This window comes from Podarcis liolepis (assembly GCF_965112155.1).
Source record: "Podarcis liolepis genome assembly, chromosome: 12".
NCBI classification, from domain to species: Eukaryota; Metazoa; Chordata; class Lepidosauria; order Squamata; family Lacertidae; genus Podarcis; species Podarcis liolepis.
In genome coordinates, this window is record NC_139563.1 from 24,287,680 (window position 1) to 24,311,489 (window position 23,810).

The following is a 23,810-nucleotide window of genomic DNA, read 5'->3' on the forward strand; positions in this document are numbered from 1 at the left end:
ACAGTGGTACAATCTCTGTACAGGAAATTTGCCTTAAAATTGTGTTTAAAACAGTTATACAATATAGCTTTATCAAACAAGTTGCCTTTCACAATGGGAATTATATTTTCTAGAAAAACACATGCAGCCAGAATGAACAACTAACTATAAAACAAGGGATCTGCCATTACCCTAGAGAAGATGTGGGAAGCCTTTGGCCCTCCAGAAGTTCCTGAACTACAACTTCCATCAGCACTAGCAAGCATGGCCAATGTCCAGGGATGATGGGGGTAGGAGTTCAGCAACATCTGGAGAGCCGAAAAGTCCCCACACTTGGAGGGGGGCATTTAAAGGAGTGGTTGGGAAACTGCCAGAAATGTACAGAAGATAGTTTAACAGAGACTTGAGACTCCTGCACAGTTTACACAGAAAGTGGAATCCAGGTCATAGGTCATAGGTAAGTAGGAATAGGACTGCAGCCATAATCTGCTACCTTCAATGTTTTTGAAAAAAGGTAAAGTGCAACATTAATTTCAAAACTAATCAAATAATATCAGTTTCTGAAGATTTGTAATTCATGTCAAATAACAAACAGAATTCTACACAGGAAAAAAATATTACACATGAGGTTCATTGGTGACAATATTTTGCTATATTGCTTGGATAAAGCTTAGAAAATATGCTTGTAACATTTGCAGACAACAGGAAAGGAGACAAACTTGTTCACACTTGAGAAGCAAGTTGGATATAGCATAAGGGGAAGGATGAAAACAAAACAAAATCCATCCATGCATATTCAAGCCCTTAAGGCTTACATGGATGAACTTCAATTAGAGGTCTTTCAGCTGTGATCTCTGGTAGCTTATTTCAAGAAGGATGTCAACAAACATGAGAAAACCCAAATAAGAGTAAAAGCAATTAAAAGAGAAATAAATCTGAATTCCATTCAGATTTAGATATATGGCTTAGAAGTGGGGATGGGATTCAGTCTTAACTAATCCAACTTAGTCTAGATTCTTAAATACTTACCGCCCTTCGAATCTATGTTTTAAAAAATCAAATAATGCTTTTTGCATCATGTCTGTCACCTGAAAGTAAAGAAGAAACAAACCAATTTAATGTGAGATTTGAGAATTAATACTTTTACTCTTAAATGAACAAAATGTTGCCAACAACAGGTGTGGGAGAATCTAATAAAATTTCACACACTTCGGCAGCATCAAGGTAGGCAATACCTTTTAAAATCATTGAACTCGTTCTCATCCTCTCATATTTACACACGGGGGAAAAAGATACCTAATTAAATTAAATTTCTTACCTCATATCCCTTTAAGGAAGGCCCCACTAAGACTACTGGTCGCATAGAAGGCACTACATCATACGGAGGGATGTGTTCTGTCTGATAAAGAGAAAAAGCACTAAACTTCTAATTCCTACATAAAGGTTAATTCTAATATACTATTATTATTTTTATCTAGCTGAGGTTCCAGTGGTGTCACTGGGGGAAATCTGGTGCATTCCCCCCCCAGGGCTCTCCCAGCAACAACTTCAAAAGTATCAAAAGACTATTCATATTTGGGAGAATGTTTTAAAAATGCTTCCATCCAACCTTATTTGCATAGCCAGTTTAAATTATATTCACTCCATGTAACTGAAAGATAACCATCACTCTGAAAGAGTGGCAAATGGACTATATCTATAGAACTCTATTGCCATCAACTTCTGGTAACTGAAGACTACTGTGACAATTTAATAATAGAATTGAGGCTGTAGAGACAAGAGGCAAACAAAAGGTAAGAATCACCAGTCTTCACCCCTCAATATAAATATGGTTCATTAAACCATGATGATACCAATTTGAAATCTTTTTGATTGGACTTTTAAACTTATACTTTTATTTTCAAATCAACTGGCATATGAATTCACAAATACAATTATCTTAGCAACTGCTGAATGCTATATTAGCAGAATTCTAAACAGCAATCCTCTCTAAAAGACTCCTGCTAATGGTAATGCATGTTTTGTAAATTACTTGCTTGATTTATCATGCAAAAGTTATGAATGGATAATTGACCATTCAATGTGTAAAATGTGTCATACAATTATATGCAAATATGGTCAAAAGAGTTTTTTAAATATAAAAAATACATTACCAAAACCACCAAAAGTGGCTTATTTAAAACATTGTTTCAGTTTTGCTTGTTTGCAGTGGGCAAAATGTTTCAAATTCAAAACCACCAACCTGGAAAAAGCTTAAAAGTAGGTATGCCAGATCTATTTTTCAAGGGCCTACATAGTATAAATACATCGGTCAACATCACAGAATGTTGTCATTGTTCATTATTTCAGTATTCAACATGTCCCAAGTGTAATAATAATAAAAGCAATAAGGTAGAATACAAACATAAGAAAACAAAGACAAACATTAATACAGCAACAGCACAAAATGCCACACAAGCAGCAGTCTAAAACATGGAACACAGTTGTGTCAGTGTTTGTTTCTGCTTACATGTAAATTTGACACATAATTGTTAAAGTAAGAAGAATGAATAACAGTGCCCAAGGCATCAAAAGCATGTGAATTTAATTTTTGCATGCCAGATCCACTACCTGCTTAGAAGCGAAGCCTGTTGACTCTGCTGTGTAATTATGAATATATACTTTTGGAATTATTCTTGCTATAAAGATAAATAACCTGGTGCATGCATTACTGTATCAGCCCTCATGAATAATGTTACAACCCTATTATATTTGCCAAATCAACATCCCACTATATTGTATCTCTATGTTTTATGGTGGCTATCCAAAAACCAGCCTCACTCTAATAACCCTTGAAAATTAGGGTAGGTACAAATATTACCTTATTTGATGGAATACTGGTACTTATTAAAATCAGCTGTATGCTAGCCTTTAGCTTTCCCCAGCTCTAATTAAATATGCTGTCAGTGGCAATATGTTATGGGACTGAAATGTGCAACAAGAGACTTTCACCTCCATGTTACTGTTTCAAATTCATTCCAGATAGCTAGGGAGGGATATTTTTTTCATCTGATGGCTGTGCTTTGACTGTTACAGTGAGTTAATTAGAGTGTCTATCCAGACTGTGGTGAGCAAATGTCAACACATGACATGAATTTCTCCTGCACATGGCAATTTTGTTGAGATTTTGAGAAATCTGCTTTTTAAAAGTGAAAGGACTAAAAAAGAATTATTAGGTGTGGCTCTTGGAAATAGCCTTTCATTACTAAGGAAGATTTAGGCCCAGTAAAAAGCAGAAAGTGAATCATATTTAACAGAAAATACACATGGGATCACAGAGGTGATGAATTAAAATATATATTTATTTATGGGATTTATATCTTGCCTTTCTGGGGAGAAAAAGTAAAACACCCAATGTGCCCAACGTTTTTATGTACTAGTACTCCGTAAAGCAGTGGACAATGTATCTTTCATATCAACTGACATTTGTAGATAAACAAGGCAAGCAAGGGAATTTTTTAATTCAAGAAGAACTGAACAGTTCTGAAGACGACTGGACTGTTGTGAAGGTAGTAAATTTGTTGTTTCATTGAGCATGCCATAGACCACACTAGCAAAACATTGGTCTCTAGAAGAACATGTATATCATGTATATATATATTTTTTAAAAATTGAGATTGCTTTAGTAAAAATAAACAAATAAATATTAATAGCTAGGCTTTGCTTTCCACTTGCTCATAATTGGCTGCTAAATAACAAATTCTAGTCAGGTCTTTGGGAGCATCTTGTAGTTCCCAAACAAGGGATGAAAAGAGTATGACAATACACCACATTTGTCAGCCTCCCTATTGAGTACCTTTTGACTACTGAAGGGAGTCCCCAGTCCTGTTATCTAACAGGCAAGATGCTATAGTCTGACTGCTGGAGGAGAAGGCAAGAACAATGGGAAAGAATTTATATATATAGGAAAAACTCACAGTAGACCGCCAAAACAAGCCTGCAGTTTTCCACTGGTCTTGCTCATCTGCAGATTTTGCACCTAGTGGATTAGAAGTTTAAATACTGACTAAATTAAAAATTGCAAGTTCTTTTTAAAGAACAAGATGAGTATCTGTTTAGATTTAACAAAAATGAATTATAGTTATAAGACTGAATTACAAGTAAAAAATCTGGAAAAATGACAAAGAATAAGCATGCACTAGATCGGTGCATTATCTCGTCAATTTTTGTTTACTTCTGTGGATGTTTAAAGAAATTCCCCTGGCAGCCTATTATTCCATCAAAAAGGAAAAGTACCATAAGCAACATTTGACTAAGTCACTCACAGGGCCTGGTCTGCCTGTTTCTACTGTACTGGAACAGCTAGCAGTCTGATAAGTTTCTTCCTTTGTACTGAAATGATTGCACTACATAAACTGTAGGTGATGCTAATGATGCCAGTGGCAGAATAAATACAACTCGTGTCAAGTAAACTTACCGATTTCTGCTTCTGCTTAGCTACAGCAGCATGGAAAAGAAACAAAGAATAACAAAAGCATGCATGTTATTGGCTTGTCAAAGGACGCAGACAGTCAACAGGACTCAAAATGTGACGCAGTGCAGGTGAGCAGGTGTACAGATGGCAGCTTGGAAGTAGGCGTTACCTTCTTAAAGAAGGGCATTCTTTTCTCTTTGGAGTGGGGTGATGTGACACTGTTTGCACTGGGTTTGGGGGAGCGATGGTTTGCTGGAATATCAATTTCTTCTGCATCTAAACCAGTGGCATCTATGTCTATAGCTATATATAGATAAACAATGTACAATTATCAGATGGCAGGGAGAGGAAAAAAGGGTTAAAAAGAAATAGTAAGCAACAGTATCCCAGGTCAGACGTCTGTCAGAAATATCTAACAGAATAAAAACAAAAGGGGGAATTTTAAAATGTACAATATTCAGGGATTAAATATAGGCATACATATACAATTATATACAATTATAAATTGTATTTAATTTTTATTAAATTTTAAGTTTTTCCAGCTTTACTAATACAAACGTATCCTTCATTATACTGGAATTTACACTTTCAAGAATGACTGAACCAACTTTGAATCCATACCCAAGCTCTCAAAACTAGTGACCTAGGTTGGGCCCTAGGCAAATCCCAAATCCAAGTGGCATAGATTACTTAACCTCAAAAAGGAATGCATATCACACATATTTGTGGCCTGTAGTAAAACCTACAAATGGGTCATGGAATTCAAATGAGTGGGTCATATTGCCAGTGGTGGTTAACGGCAATTAACCACAGGGGGTCTGACTTCTTGTTGGGGTTGGAACCTGTTGATTCCTCTCATGAAAAGTTGTGAATCCTTGTAATGATTTGACAGATCAACATTCACCTCTTGTGAAAACTTTTAATGTATCACATACAGAAAATTTTAAATGCTATAAAGAAATAAGTGTTTGATTATGTGAAACAGGCAGAAAACCAAACCTGTTTTATATAGCTGAAGTTTTAAAAGTCTTTTAAATGAAAGTTATCTATAGTCATCTAGGAAATGCTATAGCTGTTGAGGACTCCAGCTGAATTGGCACCAACTGCCTTTGTTTAAGTAAAAACTGAACAATAAACTGAGGATACATTCCTTTTATATAAAGCCTTACATCTTAAGGCAAAAGGAAGGAGGAGGGAAAGACTATTATAGGACACTATGGAGCACACAAACGTCTTATTGAAAGGGCTTCCTAACAATTATATTGATTGGAAAAAATAACAAAGATAGATGACCAATTACCATTAAAGAGATGCAAATTCAATTGGAAAATGTTCAAGTATTATGTCTATTAGGCTACCAATTTAGGTCCATTTTAACAAGTTCCCAGATTAAACATGAAGCCACAAGACAATTAATGGCATATGAAAAAATAATAGTGGAAGGAAAAATAATAGCAAAAGTGTTAATACCATCTTTGTATAAATCTATCATGGAGGTTAAATTTTGTTTCAGCAAAATTTCAGAAGGTGGTGAGAACTGATTGGGATTTAGAAACTAAAGAAGATGCACAGAACAGGCTGTAGCCAAAAGTGCCATACAAATCCATACTGGCAACAACCAGAGAAAAAACCCTTAAAATTGTGCATGGCTGGTACTTAACCTGTAGCCATCTAGCATATGTAAAACAGTGGGAGAACAGTTCTCCCATGTGTTGGAGAAGATGTCCCACTATAGGCACGTATCAGCACATGTGGAGGGAGTGTGCAAAAACAGAAAAGTTTGAGGAAAGTAAATGTACAGAAATATATTTGATTACGAGGCAGAGAATCCTCATGAACCTACAACTGGCTCTACTTAACTTTTATAGTCATGATATGTTGCAAATTTTAAACAAAGAACTCATAACACATTGATTAACTGCTGCAAGAAAAACTACTGCCAGGACATAGAAATAATTACAGTTATTAACTACGCACCAATCTGACAAACAGCATTATTGGAAAAACTGACGCACCCATAAAAATAAAAGTAGCAAGAAGCCAAAAGAAACATGACAATTTTTATGCAATCTGGTGTGACTTTAGTGATCACACAAATAATGAGGCATATGGTAGAATAGTACCCACAGTTTGCAGCAGTCTTGCGCTCATGAAGTGCATATTTTAATTACCGTATTTTTTGCCCTATTGGACGCACTGGCCCATAGGACGCACCTAGTTTTCGGGGGGGGGGGGAAATCAAGGAAAAAAATATGACACACACCCCCCGCAGCTCTGGGAGCAGCGGACAGGCTGCATGCAGCCTGTGCGCTACTCCAAGACCTTCTCCCTGCTTTTGCGGGAGGTGGCAGAATTCCCCCACCTCCCGCAAAAGCCCACAGGAGCCGTGTGCAACTCCTACGGGCTTTTCGACCAGGAGGGAAAAGGGACTGAAATGGCCAGTCAGTCCCTTCTCCCTCCTCGGGGAAAAGCCCCCAAGAGCGGCGTGCTCTTCAAAGGCTGTGCGGCTCCTACGGGCTTTTCTACGAGGTGGAATTCCCCCACCTCCTAGAAAAGCCAGCAGAAGCCGCGGAGCTCCTTTAAAGAGCGTGCGGCTTTTGCCTGCTTTTGTGGGAGGTGGGGGAATTCCCCCATCTCCTGCAAAAGCCCGCAGGAGGGTTGGAGAGTAGCGGGAAGGCATCGCACGCCTTCCCGCTGCTCCCCATCCTCTGGGGCTGGCGATGGGGGAAGCGCTGCTTTCCCCACCGCCAGCCTCCAACCCGGGTTGGAGAGTAGCGGGAAGGCGTTGCGCGCCTTCCCGCTGCCCCCCATCCTCTGGGGCTGGCCATGGGGGAAGCGCTGCTTTCCCCCACCGCCAGCCTCAAAGAGCAGACTCTCCTGGCTTCAGCGGAAGCAACGCAAAGCCTCCGGAGCGCAGGCTTCAGAGGCTTCGTGTTGCTATCACTGAAGCCAAGGAGCCTGCATTCGCCCCATAAGACGCACACACATTTCCCCTTCATTTTTGGAGGGGGAAAAGTGCGTCTTATAGGGCGAAAAATACGGTACCCTCTTCTTCCTTCCCTTCCTCCAAATTATAATTGTTATTGATACAAAATACTTTTTATTTATGGTCACCAATCCAAGCAATACACATTACTATATATCATTTTATATCTGCAATAATTGTAATAATTTTGGTATACTGTATACACTTCGAAACAACTTTGTTAATATATTCAGAAATGTTAAAAGAAGGGTCTTTACGACAACAGGGAGCTGGGTTGTATGATGAACATGAAAGCAGTACAAACATCTCCCTGTCTTAACTCCCAAAGGAACATATATGTGTAGCAAAAATATGCAACAAATATGCAATATATTTAAGTTCTCTACGCTTAAACTTCTATGATGCTTCTCATTGTGGATTACCTAATGCATCGCTGGTGTTTCATTACTACTAATACTATTACTATTAGTAACATTGGCAACAGAACTCAGCAATTGCTTAGCCATTATTTAAGTGATGATTTGATACCAGGATTGTACATTAAAGGGAAGTGAAAGGCTGTAAACATGTTTCTAGTTTACATGCTTAATCAATTTTGTAAAAAGAAAATCTGGATATATTGTTATTATCAATTTAAAAAGTCATGCAATTTAAAAAGTATTCCTCTAAGAGATTTTATAGATCTCAACAAAAATGTTTAATCTTTCTTCCTCTATTATTTATTAATTACATTTATATATCACTCTTCATACAAAGATCACAGGGTGCTTCACAAAATAAAAATACACAATGAGAACACAAATCACATACTAAAACTAACAAACACCCACACCAATAACCCCAAAGAAGTTTAACCTGGGTGGGAGATGGCAGCAGCAGCTGAACTTAAACTATGGCAAAGGACGTTGATGGGCCCTTCCCTTTTTGGAGTTAGGGAAGCTTCCTACCAAGGAGATATCAAGACTTAAGAAGAATGACCAACTAGTGTGGTTTGCGGGGCCTGGCCATGATGAGTGATTATGGTGAAGGCACTCAGTAGATGCTTCGAGACAGCCTGCATTTTCCTGGAAGTGTTGATACTGTGACTGAAACAACACACCCAGTCACTTTGGAATGTCACCAACAAAGGTGCCCACCCCACCGAAAGGCCATCGCTGGAGGAACTGGATCCATACACTCTCTAGCCAAGCCAAAGCTATGGCCTGGCAGTTTCCAGGCCCACCCAGCCAATGACTGCTGGGGGGGCCCCTTCCTCTTGGCCCTAGGCTCTACAGCGCTCCTCCTGGTGCCCCATCAAACAGAAAGCACCAAGCTCACTGCTCATATGGCAAAGAGATTATCATTCAAGATAACCAAGGAAAGCTTTAGAAGCAAGGTATCAAAAGCAATCTTTTTAATATTTCAAATCACCACATCTTTTGGTAGCAAATTCCACTGTTTAACTGTGTAGGAACATAATGCTCTATGTAAGAACATTAACCCCCTTCCCCCCAAAGGCCAACATGACTGCTGCTGGCATGGTTCCAGTAAACCATGTAAAGCCATAGCCTCAGCTATAGGCCTCTACCCATTTTACTTGCCTGGCAAAACTGCTGGTAGATGTACGGCATATTCCACATAACTGGACTAAGAGACTATCGCCTTCACAACTTACATTATCACTCTAACATAAATACATGAACTACCCAGAGTGATGCTCTTTAAGTTCTGCTCTACTCCTCATTACCAATTTTTACATGAATGAGTCTTACTAAAATCATCTGTACCCTGAACCTGTTAATTAAAAAATGGAAAAGGGTTGATTTCTCACTTCTACCGAAAAGTGTAATGTGCAGGAAGACAATGATTATATTAATTATTATTTATAATGTGAAAAGAGCAATGGCCCACTTACCAGATGATGGAGGTGTAGACTTTCTGGAACTAGGTACTACGTCACCCAAACTGGATGATGAATTTCCTCCTGATTTACTAGAGTAAAGTAAATAAACATTCACTTTTCTAATATACTGCTCACAAGGTATAAATGTGATGATGTTCAGTGAAAACTGTAAGATTAGTGGAATTGTTAGGAATTTCCACAGTAACCAAAGCTTGGTCCTGAAGGCCAAATGACATGTCTTTAATCTGTCTCTACAAAACAGAGATGATGATGATGATGATGATGATGATGATGATGCTTTATTTCCCAGCCACTCTGGGCACCTCTCAACAGATATTAATAATGATAATAATAAGCAATTAAGCATTAAACTCTTCCCTAAAATGACTACTTCAATATTAAAGGGCCTGATATACCCTGGTAAGGGTCCACAGAAACAATATTTTTTTGACTGCATAGAGTTTGAAGATCATATTAAAATATTGTTGGTGGCTCTGAGTTGTCATGGCAAAAAACTGACAGATTAAATAAATAAATAAAACCCACAAAAAACATGGGTGGTGATGGTAGCTTCAATTAAAAAAACCCATACATCTGTAGTCAACCATCAGTCATCAAGGAATGAATATATATATATATAGTCGACAATTTCTAGGAGGAAAAGACTACAGTGATTTAAAGGTTCTCTTTTCACCACTTCTGGCTATTATTGTGAAATGACAACAATAAAAATACCAAATTTCACAAATATAACTAAAGTGAAAATTTTATTCTCTCTCTGAAAGAAGTAAAATAGCAGTTAGCAGCTTATGACAATATTGAGGAAGAGAACCATGCTCAGGGAGTCTTAGTTCTACACATGTGGAAACAAATTCAAATCAAAAGAGCCAATTCAGACAATACTTGACTCCAAGGATTGTAGCTGCAGAGTGATGCAGAGAGGCCTTGGTTTTGTGCAGGGAGACTGAATTAGCGAGTTCCTGTATTTCTTTAATCTCCTTGCACAAAACTAAGGCCTCTCATCAATCCTTTATGAGAGACAGAAGGAGCATGTAAACTGCAAGCATGTTCATAGCCTTTCCCTTCAAAGTTCAATCCTGGCATTAAAGCTTCATTTAAGGAATGGCTCTGGTAAATAAGAGTGGAGAACGAGAACAACAGGATTTTTACACCCCACCACCACCAAGGAAGAAAAATATATCCAGGCTTTTTAATTTTAACAACTTCCCATAGATTAAATCACAGTCTCTGTGTAATTGTTATTGATTACCTGGAGTAAAATTTCCCTTGTTTAGCCTTTTGTTCATGCTGCAGCCTCATATTTTCTAATTTGACTGGACTTGGTATGAATCCTATTTCACAGCCTTCTTTTACCAATCGTCCTATCCACCAGTCGTTGTTAAATTTCTAGAGAAAAGAATAGATTAATGAATTTAAATGTCAGAAGTTTTCCTTTTTGCTAATGCCAAAGAATTCTCCCCTCATCCTAACATACCACATTTACCATGCTGGTAACTGACCATGCTAGTAATTGCATATAATGTATCTACATAGTGTTTTTAAGCCTAGGAAGTAAATGTCTAAATAAAATATCATCAAGCATGTGTGAATGTAGATGGAGAGTCTGAGGGTTGTTAGATTTATCAGAATTTAGCCCTTAACCAAAATGAGTATGAATGTGGATGAAAGGATACAGAACGGAAAGATGTATATCTGAAATAAAGAAGTAAAGCTAGAATTAGCAGGCTGTAATCCAAAGAGTCATGTTGTACCTTAAAATTCCCCTCATGCAGTAGAAGACAAAACAGTCAAGACTGGTTTATTCATCTACTCTCTCGGCCAACTACTAATTGCTTTAATAAAAGGATTCTAAATCCGCTACACAGCAGGTGTGGAGTGAGAAGAGGGACAGACAACAGGATTAAGGAAGGAATGGGCAGGAAAAGTAGTATCTGACTCATTCCTGACGTATCAGGAAATTTAGAAAAGTATTTCACCCTGACAATGCTATTTCAAGCTAACACAGAATGACTTTTAGGTGTTGGAGAAAGCATGGGCTCTATCCAACCAAAATTAAGTGCTTTTGAGTTTCATTAACTTTGATGGGAGAAAATCACGCATGTGCAATGGGACTTGAGTACTTAAGTTTGGCTGCACGATAAGGACTGCACTACAAGTTTTGAACGATTAAGCATCATGTCACCATCCACAAAGCAATCCATGTTTACTTAGTCCTGAAATATTTGGTAAGATGACATGCATTAACTACACATGAGGTGAAGCACCCATGTGTTAGAAAGCACATTATACTGAATTTCCATAAAGCAAGAGTAAATAATTTAAAAGAGAAAATGGGTGGTCTCTTCTCTAATTCACGGAAACAAGAGAAATGGAAAATAAGAGGACAAGAAATCCAGCAATAGATATCTCGGAAGACCATCGCTCAAGTGCTATAAACAAGCAAGCTGTACCTTCTCAGCAGTAACTCGCTTTTATTTTCGAAAAGGTAACCAATTTATACGAGCTGCCATTCAGATTTTTTCAAGCTGAAGTGTTGGCCCAGCTACATTTTGGGATCCCGGTATGGATACAATCAAGTATGAGATGATGTGTGCAGAATTAAGTAGACACATGACAGAATACTGGGTGTGGATTAGCACTATAAAATATGGGCTGCATTGCTATTTTTGCTCCCAACCTTCAAATCTGGTTTCCAATTTACTTAAGGACTCCTATAAATCCAGATGGCTCCAACCCATACACAGTGAAATTAGATCTATTGGTATTGTCTTGGAATTACTGTATAATTCTAGTGAGCAATATATTTATCACAATATCCAAATTAGATTAAGGGATATGGGGGGGGACACATTGAGTCAGCTGTAAATAAAATCTGCTCCCCCAAGTTCTATGGTTTAAATACAACCAATAACAGGATTACTTATATCTCAAAGTTAATAATTCCAGCCCAACATAGGGCATTTACGTTAGCCTGACAATGTTTCTCCCTGAGCTTTTGTTAAAGGCAGATATTTAAATATCCCTTGAAATGATAGACATTGTGGATGTTATTTGAATGTGCTGGACACTGTAGAACATATTCTTTTCTACCGTCCACTGTACAACCAGTTACGTAAACGTGTGTTATCCCCCTTTTTGGGTAGTTTAACATCAGGGCACAATGAAAATATCAGATTCTACCTGTCTGATATTAACCCAGCAGTAATATTCTATCAATTGTATCTCCTAGAGTGGTGAATGGCAGCGGGAAGACACTCTATATCTTATATGGCTGCTTCTTTGTATATATTTTAATTCTTTTGTATATGAATACTTTAAAATGGTCTGTATCTGTAATACCTAATAAAGGTTTGGAGAAATAAAAAGAACGGTTGGAAATAGTGCCACATTTTCTCAGGATCATGCTTTCCTTAATATAACTCCAATATAATACAGTGTATCTTTTTTGTTTGTTTCATATGAATTACATAGAAATATATAGACTGGTTGGGTGGCATCTGTGTGTTTCAGGAGACAATGGAAGAGTGTGCCTTTGGGGGTGAAGTAATATATACGGTTGTATAAGTAATTAATGGACTGAAAATAGTAATGTCCATATTTTCAATGCATCGTATCTGAGTAGGATTAACAAAGAATATAATGCACAAAAAGCAATAACAACAATAAAGAGGGGAAAAATATCAAAGCAAGAAATGAAAAGAAAAGAGAGGAAAATATATGAAGAGAGAGGAAGGAGTGGCAGTATTTCAACAACAGCATTATAACTGCAGACAATTGTCCTTCAGAAGGGATACAACCATTTGTGATTTATTCATGGTTCAGAAAAGACTGGTGTGCATCACCAGACACAATTTGCATTTAAAAAGGAAGGAAGGAAGGAGTTACTCCTTATTTGCTATCAGACTAGGTTAAGGAAAAATGCCAATTTGTTATACTTCTTGTTCTTCATTACACAGCCAAATACAAATACTCTTTCCAAATACTCTTTCTTTTGCTAACATTTTAATTTTTTTCAAACCACAAAATACTCTTTAATAGAATATTACATATCTGCTTTAAATGGCTATTACTGTCCTGAGTAAAAAATCTGGCTAGTCTAAAAGAGTATCCAGATGTGTTACCATCTACAAGTTAGCCATTTCAATCACTTTATGCAGACATTATCTCTTATTTGCTGCTATCACTGTAAACTGCATGGACACCAAAGGTATATTGACTTAGAAGTCTACTATAAGTGTCACAGAAACATTTATGTAGCACTTTAGCTTACAGTCTGAAAAAGAAAAAACGAGACAAAAGCAATTCACTGAATCTTCAGATTACTAAGGGCAAAGGCATTGCAGCATTTAAACTGACCCAGTTTGTACAAACCATGGCTTAGTGTGTATGAGCAAATGTGTGGTTTTCTGGAGAGAATATCATGTCTACTCTGCTCCTCCTCTCTTCCTGCTGCTACTATGGAGTTGGTTAGCATTATGTCCAAACCTAGGCTTATGTTTTATCTCCAGACAAACAATGAACTGTAGCAAAAAACAAAACAAAACCCTTGGCTACAGTTCATGGTTTGTCTGGAGTGAAACAAACCACAAATCCAGGTTTGGACATAATGCTATGCCAAACCATGGCTTAGCTCATAGCTGTATGGCAGCAGCAGGAGCAGAGATGAGGCAAAATGGTTGCAATCTGGGAACCCAAATGTTTGTTCATGATGTATAAACATTACTTTTAAATGAAAATGAGAAAGGAAGAGTGGCACACAGTCTCTATCATATGTAAAGTCTTGCTGGATTCCATCCAGTGTAAATAAAGCAGCATACTTTATATTACTGCAATCACAGCTATAATTGCAATATAAGCTGTCTTACTTCTTTAACATGAAGAAAATCTTTCGCTTCAAATGAGATGGCCATGCCTGGGACTGGTACATCATCCTCGTGGGCTGCACTGTAGCTAACATTTGTCCGGACTGCAAATGCAACAGGTTTTGTCTGTAGAGCAAAATGAGAGAAAGAGGGTTGATATTTTCCCCAGAATTAAAATGTGCTTGTCTTCAATGAAAACACTGAAAAGTCTGGGGAGTATTTCATAAGAGGCAATCAAAGTGATGATATTATGCTGAGGACAGATGGCAGTTTTCCAAATAACTTAGAAGTGGGAGACCTGTAACAAATTTGATTATTCCAGAGGCACTTCACAAGGTCAGGGAGAAGACTCATTGCCTGTTGACAAGTTTCCCAGACTTGCCCACTGACAACTCTCCCAGCAAGTATAGTTAACAGTTACCTAGACATTAGAAAGTAAACCAGCTTTGGTATCTCATCTGTGGTACCAGACAAGTCTCTTTTGTAACCTAATTATGAAGCTTATAAAGAACAAATGCAAGGAGTCTATTTCCACCAATTTTGAAAGTTTGTTCATTTATATCCACCCTTACCCATTAAGTGACAGCATCTTTATGTGGTGATTGCCTACTGAAAACATCTATACACATTATTGGGAGAAATGGCTTCTCTGCAACAGGATTGGGGGGGGGAGCAGTGATGGGGCTCTAAAACAAAAGGTTGCAATGTGGAGTTGTTCAGGATTCTAACTACTTCCCATGGTTTTCTTCCCCTTACACCACCAGTCAGTGAGCATTCCAAGATTACTGGGGATGCTCACTGGACTGTTTTCTTGGGGGAGGGGATTACACCTCAATTTGGGGTTGCCTTGTCATTATTATTTTTTTACTAAAGATGTTTTGCACTCCTGCAAACCTCAAAGTTACCCCAAGCCGCCTAATACCTTCTGTCTTATAAATAGGTGCTGCTGTTTTGGCCAGAAGACTTGAATCAGAAATAGAGGAGAAAATATGCAAAGTCAGGTACAAGTATGAATACATATGTATAAGGATACAATATATGAATTAGATGTGATTTCAATTCAGTGAACATTATAGTATAGTAAATGTGATTCTCCCCTCTATCTTGCAAACAAGCAGATTCTGCAGTGAAGTTAACTTAGCAACTGACATCACATGCTTAGAAGATATAACTAATACGATTATAAAACTATTCATGTTTGTGGCCTTCATGGTAGAAATATATTATTTTACATTAGGAGTAGAGAACATTTTTTTCTGTTAAGGAGCACAGTCGCCTGGGGTAATCCATTGAGGGCTACATGCAGATGATGAGCAAAAGTAAAAAATGTGCAGATTACCACCTTTCTGCCACTTCTTTAACAACCCTCTCCCTCCACAACAGACTGCCGGGGACAAATGACTTTTGCCATAGGTCTAAACTGATATTTTACTAAAACTGGTATTTATTTATTTTTTAAAAAAGGAAAGAGGCTATTGTGAGTACTTGAGTCTAAAGCCATTTAGGGCTTTAAATGCTGGTACCGAACATGTTATTGGAGCATTTGAACACAAGCATCATAGTTCAGTGAGAACAGGTTCAGAAGCGAAAGTAGGCAGAGGAACAATAAATTTTATCTTTGTACAGGAGGCTACTTCTAACACACACACTCTCCATTATCCAGACAAGCAAGAGACACTATCATTGTTCAAGCACACATTCCAGACAGGCAAAAAACACTTGGGCTGCAAAGCAGAGCCAGTGAGGACTGTTGCCAAGGGAGAGGGTGTATGGCTCGGGGGCAGTTCTGAGGGCCAAATAAAAGAGGACTGCTGGACCACATCTGGCTCCTGGGCCTGGTTCCCACCTGTGATCTGAACATCAGATTCACAAATAGGATGCAATTTTTGCAGCTTGTATAAAGTACAACCACAAAGTTTAGGCAGATTCATCCAGAAGAAATTCTGGCATGGTTTGAACTGAACAACCTGGGCAAAATTTCATACCAGTGACTAACTGTGGTTTGGCATCCACACAATATATCTCCATTGGCAACTGTACCTCCAGTATAGCTTATGAAATGGGTGTAAATTTCAGCAGATGGCAATCTTAGTTAAGCTGACATCTCACAGAAGAAAGGGAAACAGCTTAAGAGAAAGTTATGATCAGGTGAAAGCACAAAGAATGAGATAAATTCTGGGTCTATATGAATTTAAGGGGGGGGGACAGCTTTTCAAAGACAGTCAAAAGATATCTATTATAGAATAGTGGAATCAAAAAATGTGATTGCCATCTAGTCCAATCCCCTGCTCAGGGTCAGTGTTATCAGCTCAACAACCTGGCAGGGCCCACCACTAATACCTGCCTGCCCCTTTTAAACTCTGCCACAGTGCTCTAAACATTAGGCAGCTGGGTCTAGCTGCCATTCTCAGTTTTCACAATGACCCATCACAGCATCATTCTATGGCACTGCAGAAAATGCTGCGTGGGAGAATTACCGCTGCCCACCAACACTGCCAGGGTAGTGTGCTAGCACTTACCAACTGGAGACCACTAAAGGACACTTTGCTCAGGGCCCCCTCAACTTGTAGTCCGCCTTGGGAGGTTCAATAGAGATTTAGTCAGATAAAAAACACTATACTAATGCTACCAAAGGGAAGTCCCAAGAGTTAGCTGTTTTGCATTAGCATTCCTTTAAAAATTATGTTTGGTTTGAGAAGTCTCATTTCTAAAGTTCCAGAATAATAATAAGCTAATTTTCTTAATTCACACATCTTCACAACAATTCTGTTAATATTGCCAATTTTATTCCCTCTTACTATGTGCGTCATTCACTCATATGCAAGGTGAGACTGCCCTATCTAACACAGCAAGGAAAATATTGTGATATGTATAATCAGCTCTCTAAAAATGCTGCATGCTTCTAGAAATTATCTGATAGTTCCCTTGGTATTTGTGCAATAGCAGCTAGGGACTTTCAGTGTTTCATATCAAAGAGCAGATATGAAAAAGAACAGGAAAAAAAGAAAGTAGAGTTTTTCAAAAGAAACAGTCTCCAGAGAGCCTTTCGAAAAAGGGTGTTAACCTAAATATAGGCGCCACTGTAGATGTGTTGTTTCCACAGCTCTGCTTATAAATAATGTATATGAATAAAGCTGGAAAAGTGACTCAACATGTAAAAAAGTCAAGCTTCTTATCTTAGATCCTAAGAAGAGGTATTCAGAAACCAGCATTTTTGCACAGCAGTACACACTAGATGTTTTGCACACGTATGAACAACTGATTAATGATTGAAAGGTAGATGGCAGAAGCAGTGTGTCTGATGATCATGGCAATTGAGCATGCCTTCAAAATGCTTTGTGTTTTATTGAAAGAGTTTCAAAGTCCATATTTTAAGAAAAACAGATATATTTATGTGGTAACAGTATCAGAGTACTATGAAAACATTCTGTAAGCTTAAGTCTCAAGCACACTTACAAGCTAGTAAACACCACTAAACCTAAATGCAGTCTGGATTTACAGCTCTAATCCTTCCCTGAATTGTGGGGTGGGGTGGACAGGTGAAGATTGTCTACCCCTACAGACTATTGGGTTCTGTTGGGTTTCTGAATGCCCTAGGGCAGAGGATTTCAACCTAGGTACTTTGGCACCCTTGGGTGACTTAACAATTGGTATGGGGTGCTCCTCCTGCTGCTGCTTTCTGCCTTCCAATCATGTCCCAGATGACTTCTCCCCCTCCACTCGCTCTCAAGTAGAGTTGGCTTTGAGGCACCTTACATGCACGAGGGATTTGGTTATGGAGCAGCCTACGCAAAGTGGGAAGTTTGCCTTATTTATTGTGGGGTAAGGGATGGAGACTGAGATCTCTTCAGTGAGGGAGGGGACTGCTCTGGTGCCTGCCTTCTACTCACAAGTAAATACTATCAAGTACATGAAACACCTGGATGGCTAAATCCAAGCATGTACATGGGGGGGGGGGGGTTGGACAAGGGAAGAATGCCATTTGTGGAAGAGTTTTTATCCCTGCTCTGGAAAAGGGATTTTTTTTCATTCCTTCTGCTTGCATGTAAATCCCACGTCTGTTCTTCAGGAAGCTCAAGGTAGTGTATGTGGTTCTTCTCCCCACACACCCCTTCTAGCTGCAAAACCCTGAGAGGTAGGTCAGGCTGACAGGCAGTGATGGCCCCCCAAGGTTACACCCTGTGAAATTACAGCTGAGTGGAGGATTTGAAGCCCTGAAGGTGCCCCAGGCCCCCTGGTAGGTTTGATCATTATTCCTTCAGTTTTTCTAGCTCTTTAAAATGGGGCAACCAGAACTCTTTGCTTGATTGCAAAGCCACACATTTAGACAGAGACGGAGGTATCTGCAAGACATTTAATTTGCTCCAGAGCCTAGGCTTGGGTAATGTTTGAGGAAACCCCAAAGCCACAAAGTTTGGTCCTTTCCAGGGTTGTCTCAGGCCAGAAATAAAAGTCCCCCCAACCTGGTTCCAACTTATTTGATGCCGTTATTTGCATGCTGCCCAACAAAAGATTAAAGGATTAAAGATACAGTGGTACCTCGCAAGACGAATGCCTCGCAAGACAAAAAACTCGCTAGACGAAAGGTTTTTCCATTTTCGATTTGCCTCGCAAGACGAATTTCCCCTATGGGCTTGCTTCGCAAGACGAAAACGTCTCGCGACTTTGTTTTCTTTGTCTAAAAACAAAGACATGTTTTGTTTATAAAGTTAATTTATTTTCCCTTCAATTTTTGAACTGCTCTTTACAGTATGTGTGACTTTAAAGAGCAGTTAATAAACTGTTGTTGTACCAAATTTGGCTTTGTTTGGACTTTTTTTGACCATAGGAACGCATTAATTGATTTTCAATGCATTCCTATGGGATTTCGTGCTTCGCAAGACGAAAAATTCGCTAGACGACAAAAATTGCGGAACGAATTAATTTCGTCTTGCGGGGTACCACTGTAAGATATAAAACTGCGAAATCGAAGCAGCTGTCAACACTGATGGCATTCTCCTATGACTACCAGTAATTATGGCTAACTGATTTCTGTTTTGGCCTAACATTGCCTGCTCTTTTATTCCTTCTGCTTCAGATTTTCTTGCACCCAGGTCCCATGCTTAAATTTGCAATGCGGCAATATGGAAAGATTATTTAGATTTGCAAGCACCAGTAAAAATGGGGAACAGCTCAACTGTTCACTGGAGCAGGGTATTACCAATATGTTACCATGCTGTTGAAAGAATTGCACTGGTTTATCACTAGTTGTTTGCCACTCTGGGCTTCTTTGGAAGGAAAGGAAAATAAAGGTAAGCCTCCTTCATGTGTTAATCACACAAAGGGAATCCATATGTAGAAAGGTAAAGCAGGATTGCACCGCTGACCCTGTTCCTGTGATCATGAGACCTTTCTTGCTGTAACCCACCTGCCCCAGTTCCATTCATTGATGTTGAGCAGGGGAAGTTTACATGCATAGATTATGTAGACTTCCATGGGAAATGGAAACCCGCATGACAAGGGTCCCAGTTCCTGTGGAAGCTTACACATGCAGAGGTCTCTATGGATAGGTTTCTCCTTTTCAGATACCATGCTCAATGTATGCATGAGCCACATGAAGAAGCCACGTGACCTCAGGCAAAGGCCCAGCCATGTGGCCCCACTGCCCCGTTCTACATGTGGACCCCCTTCATGAGATTAATATGTGAAGAGGCTGCAGTGAGTCCCACTTCTGAGTCAACACATATGGGACTGCATTGCCAAGGATTTAGAGTTATGAATGTTAGTCAATCAGGGGGAAAGGGGAATCATATTTAGAAACTGTCAGAGCTGCTTGAAGATCCTAGCTCACACAGGATCACGCTAGCCAGCGATCATTAAGTTAAAGTCTTTATTGAATTACAGTTTCCATTCTCACGCTGCTGCGCGCAACTCTACGTCTAGTAGCTAGGTCGGCGAAGCTCCGTCTGAGTCTCCGCCCCGTGTGCACCAACTTAATATCCTAGCCTTGCTCCACCTTTTCCGCCTGACTGTCCTCCTCTGGGTCCCTCTACCCCCCGGGGTTTCTTCCCTCCGGGATTCTTCTGACGCTGACCCGGACCCTCCTGTCTCCTTGCGCCGGGCTTTAGGACCTGGCTCTCTTTCGGGGCTGCTTACTGCGCCGCCTTCCTCTGCATTTGAACTTGGCGCGCGCGCCCAACCTTCCACTTTCCTCTTAACCGTTTCTTCGCTCCCCGATGGAGGTGTGGCCACTCCTGACTCATGCCCTCCCTCCTGTGGTGAGCTGCCAGCGCTTCCCCCCTGGCTCCCTTCCTCTTCCCTGCTTCCTGGCGGTGACGCTGGTCCCGATTTCCAGCTGCTCTCCCCTGAGTCCCCTCTGGCTCTATCTTCCTGGGGTGCCCCCCTAGACTCCCCCCTTGCCCTGGCCACTGGTGCTCCTTTCTGTGAATCCTCTGATTCACTGGAAAGACTAGGAGATCTCGGGTCGTCGTCATCACTCATCTTTTCTTCTGCCTCCTCCCCTTCGCTCTCTGTTTCCTCCCTTGCCCGTGCCTCTGCTCCTAAACCCCTGACAGAAACTAAAGCAGAAAATGTAGAAACTATTGTGTGCGGGTTTATATTCTTTGCAGGGAGTATAGAAGCCCATACTGAGGTAATTTCAGAAGTACATTTACCAATGCAATTTGGCACAATATTATTTAGGCATTAAGGTATAATTAATGGGTGAACTTCTTTTTTTTAAAGCACTTGGTTAATTATAATTTTGCCCATTAAGTCACCACCAATGCTGAATTAAGGCTGCAAACCAAAACACAGTTACTTGGGATTAAATATCCCATCCTGAGTACATACATGGGAGTAACTCCTTTGGAACTCCGTAGGACTTATGTTCAGAGTAAATATGCACACCATTAATCTAATGGAATTTAATTATGAATAAACATGGATAGAACTGGACTTTAATTGGACTATAAATTGCTAAGATGCTAATTTAGCTCCAAAAGTTCTAATCCACCAGCACCCAATTGCAAAAGATTTATCAGTTCTCCTACGTTTCATACTTACAGAACTGCATACAGTATTATCTGTAGCCAGTTATCAAAACTCAGGAACTTAATACATTATTGTCCATGAGAACAATGCATTTATGGAAACCAGAGGTTTATTTTTCTGACCGATTCAAACAGCCCACAGAGTTCCATGTTGATACTAGATTCAGAAACTAAAAATAAACTAAAACTACTTCAAATGGTCTAAGAGCATTCCTGTTGAGAGATAAGAACATGGAAGAGCCCTGCTAGATCAGTCCAGCATCCTGGCCTTTACTGGCCAGCCAGATACTTCTGTGCGTTCTTACAAAAGCTGTATGACAGCAACAGCTGGCCCCCACTGCCTGACACTCAACAATTGGTGTTTAAGAAGTTGCCTTTGAATGTGGAGCAGTCATTTAACTATTGTGGCTAATATCTATTAATCAATTTTTACTATCATTTCCTTTCCTCTTTCCAGCTCTATGATGTACTTTTTGAGACAGTGTGGCCAGAAGTGCACAGAGTATTCCGAATTGTGTTTACCTTAGAGTTATATAAAGTATTATATTACTGAAGGTTTTATTTGTAAGAGCTCGTTTCAAGGTTGAGGACCAAAATACTACCTCTCATGGGCTTATTAGGTAGCAGCAGCAGGAGAGCCTGATGTAATATTATTCTGGGGCACTGGGGGAATTAAAAAAGAGATTTGCAGATATGGAGGCCCATGGCAAGTGTCAACCCAGTGGGCTCTGCTGGAGCACTGGGGACCCAGTAACTGTCTAGGATGTCAGGTGGTGCCACCACACCTGATTTTTAATCCTTCCTTAGCAATCTTCATTGCTAAATTTGCCTCTCCTTATACAATTCTATCTGATTTATACAATGCGTAGGTCAAACAGAATTGTGTTAGCAGAACTACAGGATCTATGTTAAAACTGAACATGTAAGAGACTATTCAGGAGCCCTACTAGGGATGGATGTTGTAGCTCAGTAGCAGAACATCTGTTTTGCATGTGGAAGATTCCAGGTTCAATCCCCAGCATCTCCAGGTGGGGTTGAGACTCCTGCATGAACCCTGGAGAGCAGCTGCTAGTCACTGAGCTAGTCAATGACCTGACTTGTTATAAGGCAACTTCTTATGCCCCTATGCATGTATTCATATTCATCAAATGTTAAATCAGAGATTTAACATTTTATTCAGTAGTTAAGAAACATGTTCTGTGAGCTCACTGCCAAATGTTTTGAAATTCATATTTATTGAATCCTTGTGAAAGTAAATTAGCATTGGGGGTTTTCTTCAGCTTGCCTATGGTATCATGATTGTTTGAATTAGGTTATTCTAAGTGGTGGTGCTTTAATAAAACTGCTGATGAGCCATGATGATGAATTAATGAGTTTTATAAAAAGAAGTTTGAGATCTTTATAGCTGTCAGTTCCAAATGTAAAAAACAAACAAACAAGGGACACTGTGGAGCTGTGGTGCATTCAGGACCAACCTGACTTCACAAGTAACCCAAACACTTGGAACAGCAACATTTGAAGGTGTGCCAATGAACAAAGAAAGGATGGTTTATTCTCCCAATGTGCCTTCACATCTTTCAGGCAGAATGATACACACATGCTTAAAGTAATGGAAGCTCCTGAAATCGTTAGGAAAAGAAACAAATATAGGTCAGGACTGCACTGACAGAGAGGCTCTTCAAACTATATTATCTATTATTCTATTTTGCTGGAAACAGACTGAAATCTGTTGCTTATGCAGAGACTTTACACTCAACACTATCAAATCAAATATCTGAACTACTGGTAAATCTTTTTTTCTAGACAACAGATTCTCTTGGAATACAAATGCAGCTAGTTTCTGCAGTCACTTTATCTGTCTTTCTCTTTGCCTGCAAGACAATGCAACACAACATACTACATAATAAGGTATTATGTACAGTCTATTGTTTGTTTAGTGAGCCCCTTCACTCCTTTCCTTTCCCACAAACCATGATTCAACCAATACATCTCTAATTAACCATGTTTTTTCTTTTATCCAAACTGGGAAACTATGGCCACATGGATCAAAATTAATCAGAATCTTAAGCCATGGTTTGAAGTCAGTTTAATACCCTAGCAAGTCGTCAGCCAATGTGGTTTGGACAAACTATAGTTAACTAGAGGCTTACTGGTTTGAGCACGGCTTCTGCAAAGGGATGAGCAAAGGGGTTTCATGTGCAGACAAATTGCTTATACATATGACTGTATGAACCAGGCATTTGAGTTGCAAAAAAGGGCTTTCCCCACATGTTCGCTCTAAGTGTGCCAGAATGTATTTTACTGGTGAGAGCAATCTTCCTTCTCCCAAGTATTATAAAATACCCCTCAAAATCATAATATGCGGGTATCATTGTTCATTCATACTGTTGTTAGTGTTGTAGACACTATATATACAGAATATATATTTCCTTGAACAAGTATTTTACTGACCTCAGTGTTTAACTGAAACTCTTCAGCATCACTGTTATCATGTAACATGAAAAACGTTGAGCATACCAATTATCATTATAAAGAAAGAGAAATAATTACATTTCTAAAAGCTATGTTTTCACATATGCCAGCACACATTTTTAGA

At 39.2% G+C, this 23,810-nt stretch overlaps 1 protein-coding gene across 10 annotated transcripts in view; it reads right to left on the bottom strand.

Annotated features, from left to right (window-relative positions):
* Window positions 1-23,810, bottom strand: part of CACNB2 (calcium voltage-gated channel auxiliary subunit beta 2) — a 126,458-nt gene that overhangs the window by 10,096 nt on the left and 92,552 nt on the right. For 6 of the 10 annotated variants that reach the window (XM_083467465.1, XM_083467471.1, XM_083467469.1 and 3 more), the window contains 6 exons: window positions 14,187-14,309; window positions 10,571-10,707; window positions 9,313-9,389; window positions 4,602-4,735; window positions 1,298-1,378; window positions 1,009-1,067 (listed from right to left, as the gene is read on the bottom strand). In XM_083467465.1, the coding sequence (XP_083323591.1) occupies window positions 1,009-1,067; window positions 1,298-1,378; window positions 4,602-4,735; window positions 9,313-9,389; window positions 10,571-10,707; window positions 14,187-14,309 (611 nt within the window). Of the gene's footprint in view, window positions 1-1,008; window positions 1,068-1,297; window positions 1,379-3,935; window positions 3,998-4,435; window positions 4,456-4,601; window positions 4,736-9,312; window positions 9,390-10,570; window positions 10,708-14,186; window positions 14,310-23,810 lie in introns of all 10 variants that reach the window. The other 4 variants (XM_083467468.1, XM_083467474.1, XM_083467473.1 and 1 more) reach the window with 2 other exon arrangements.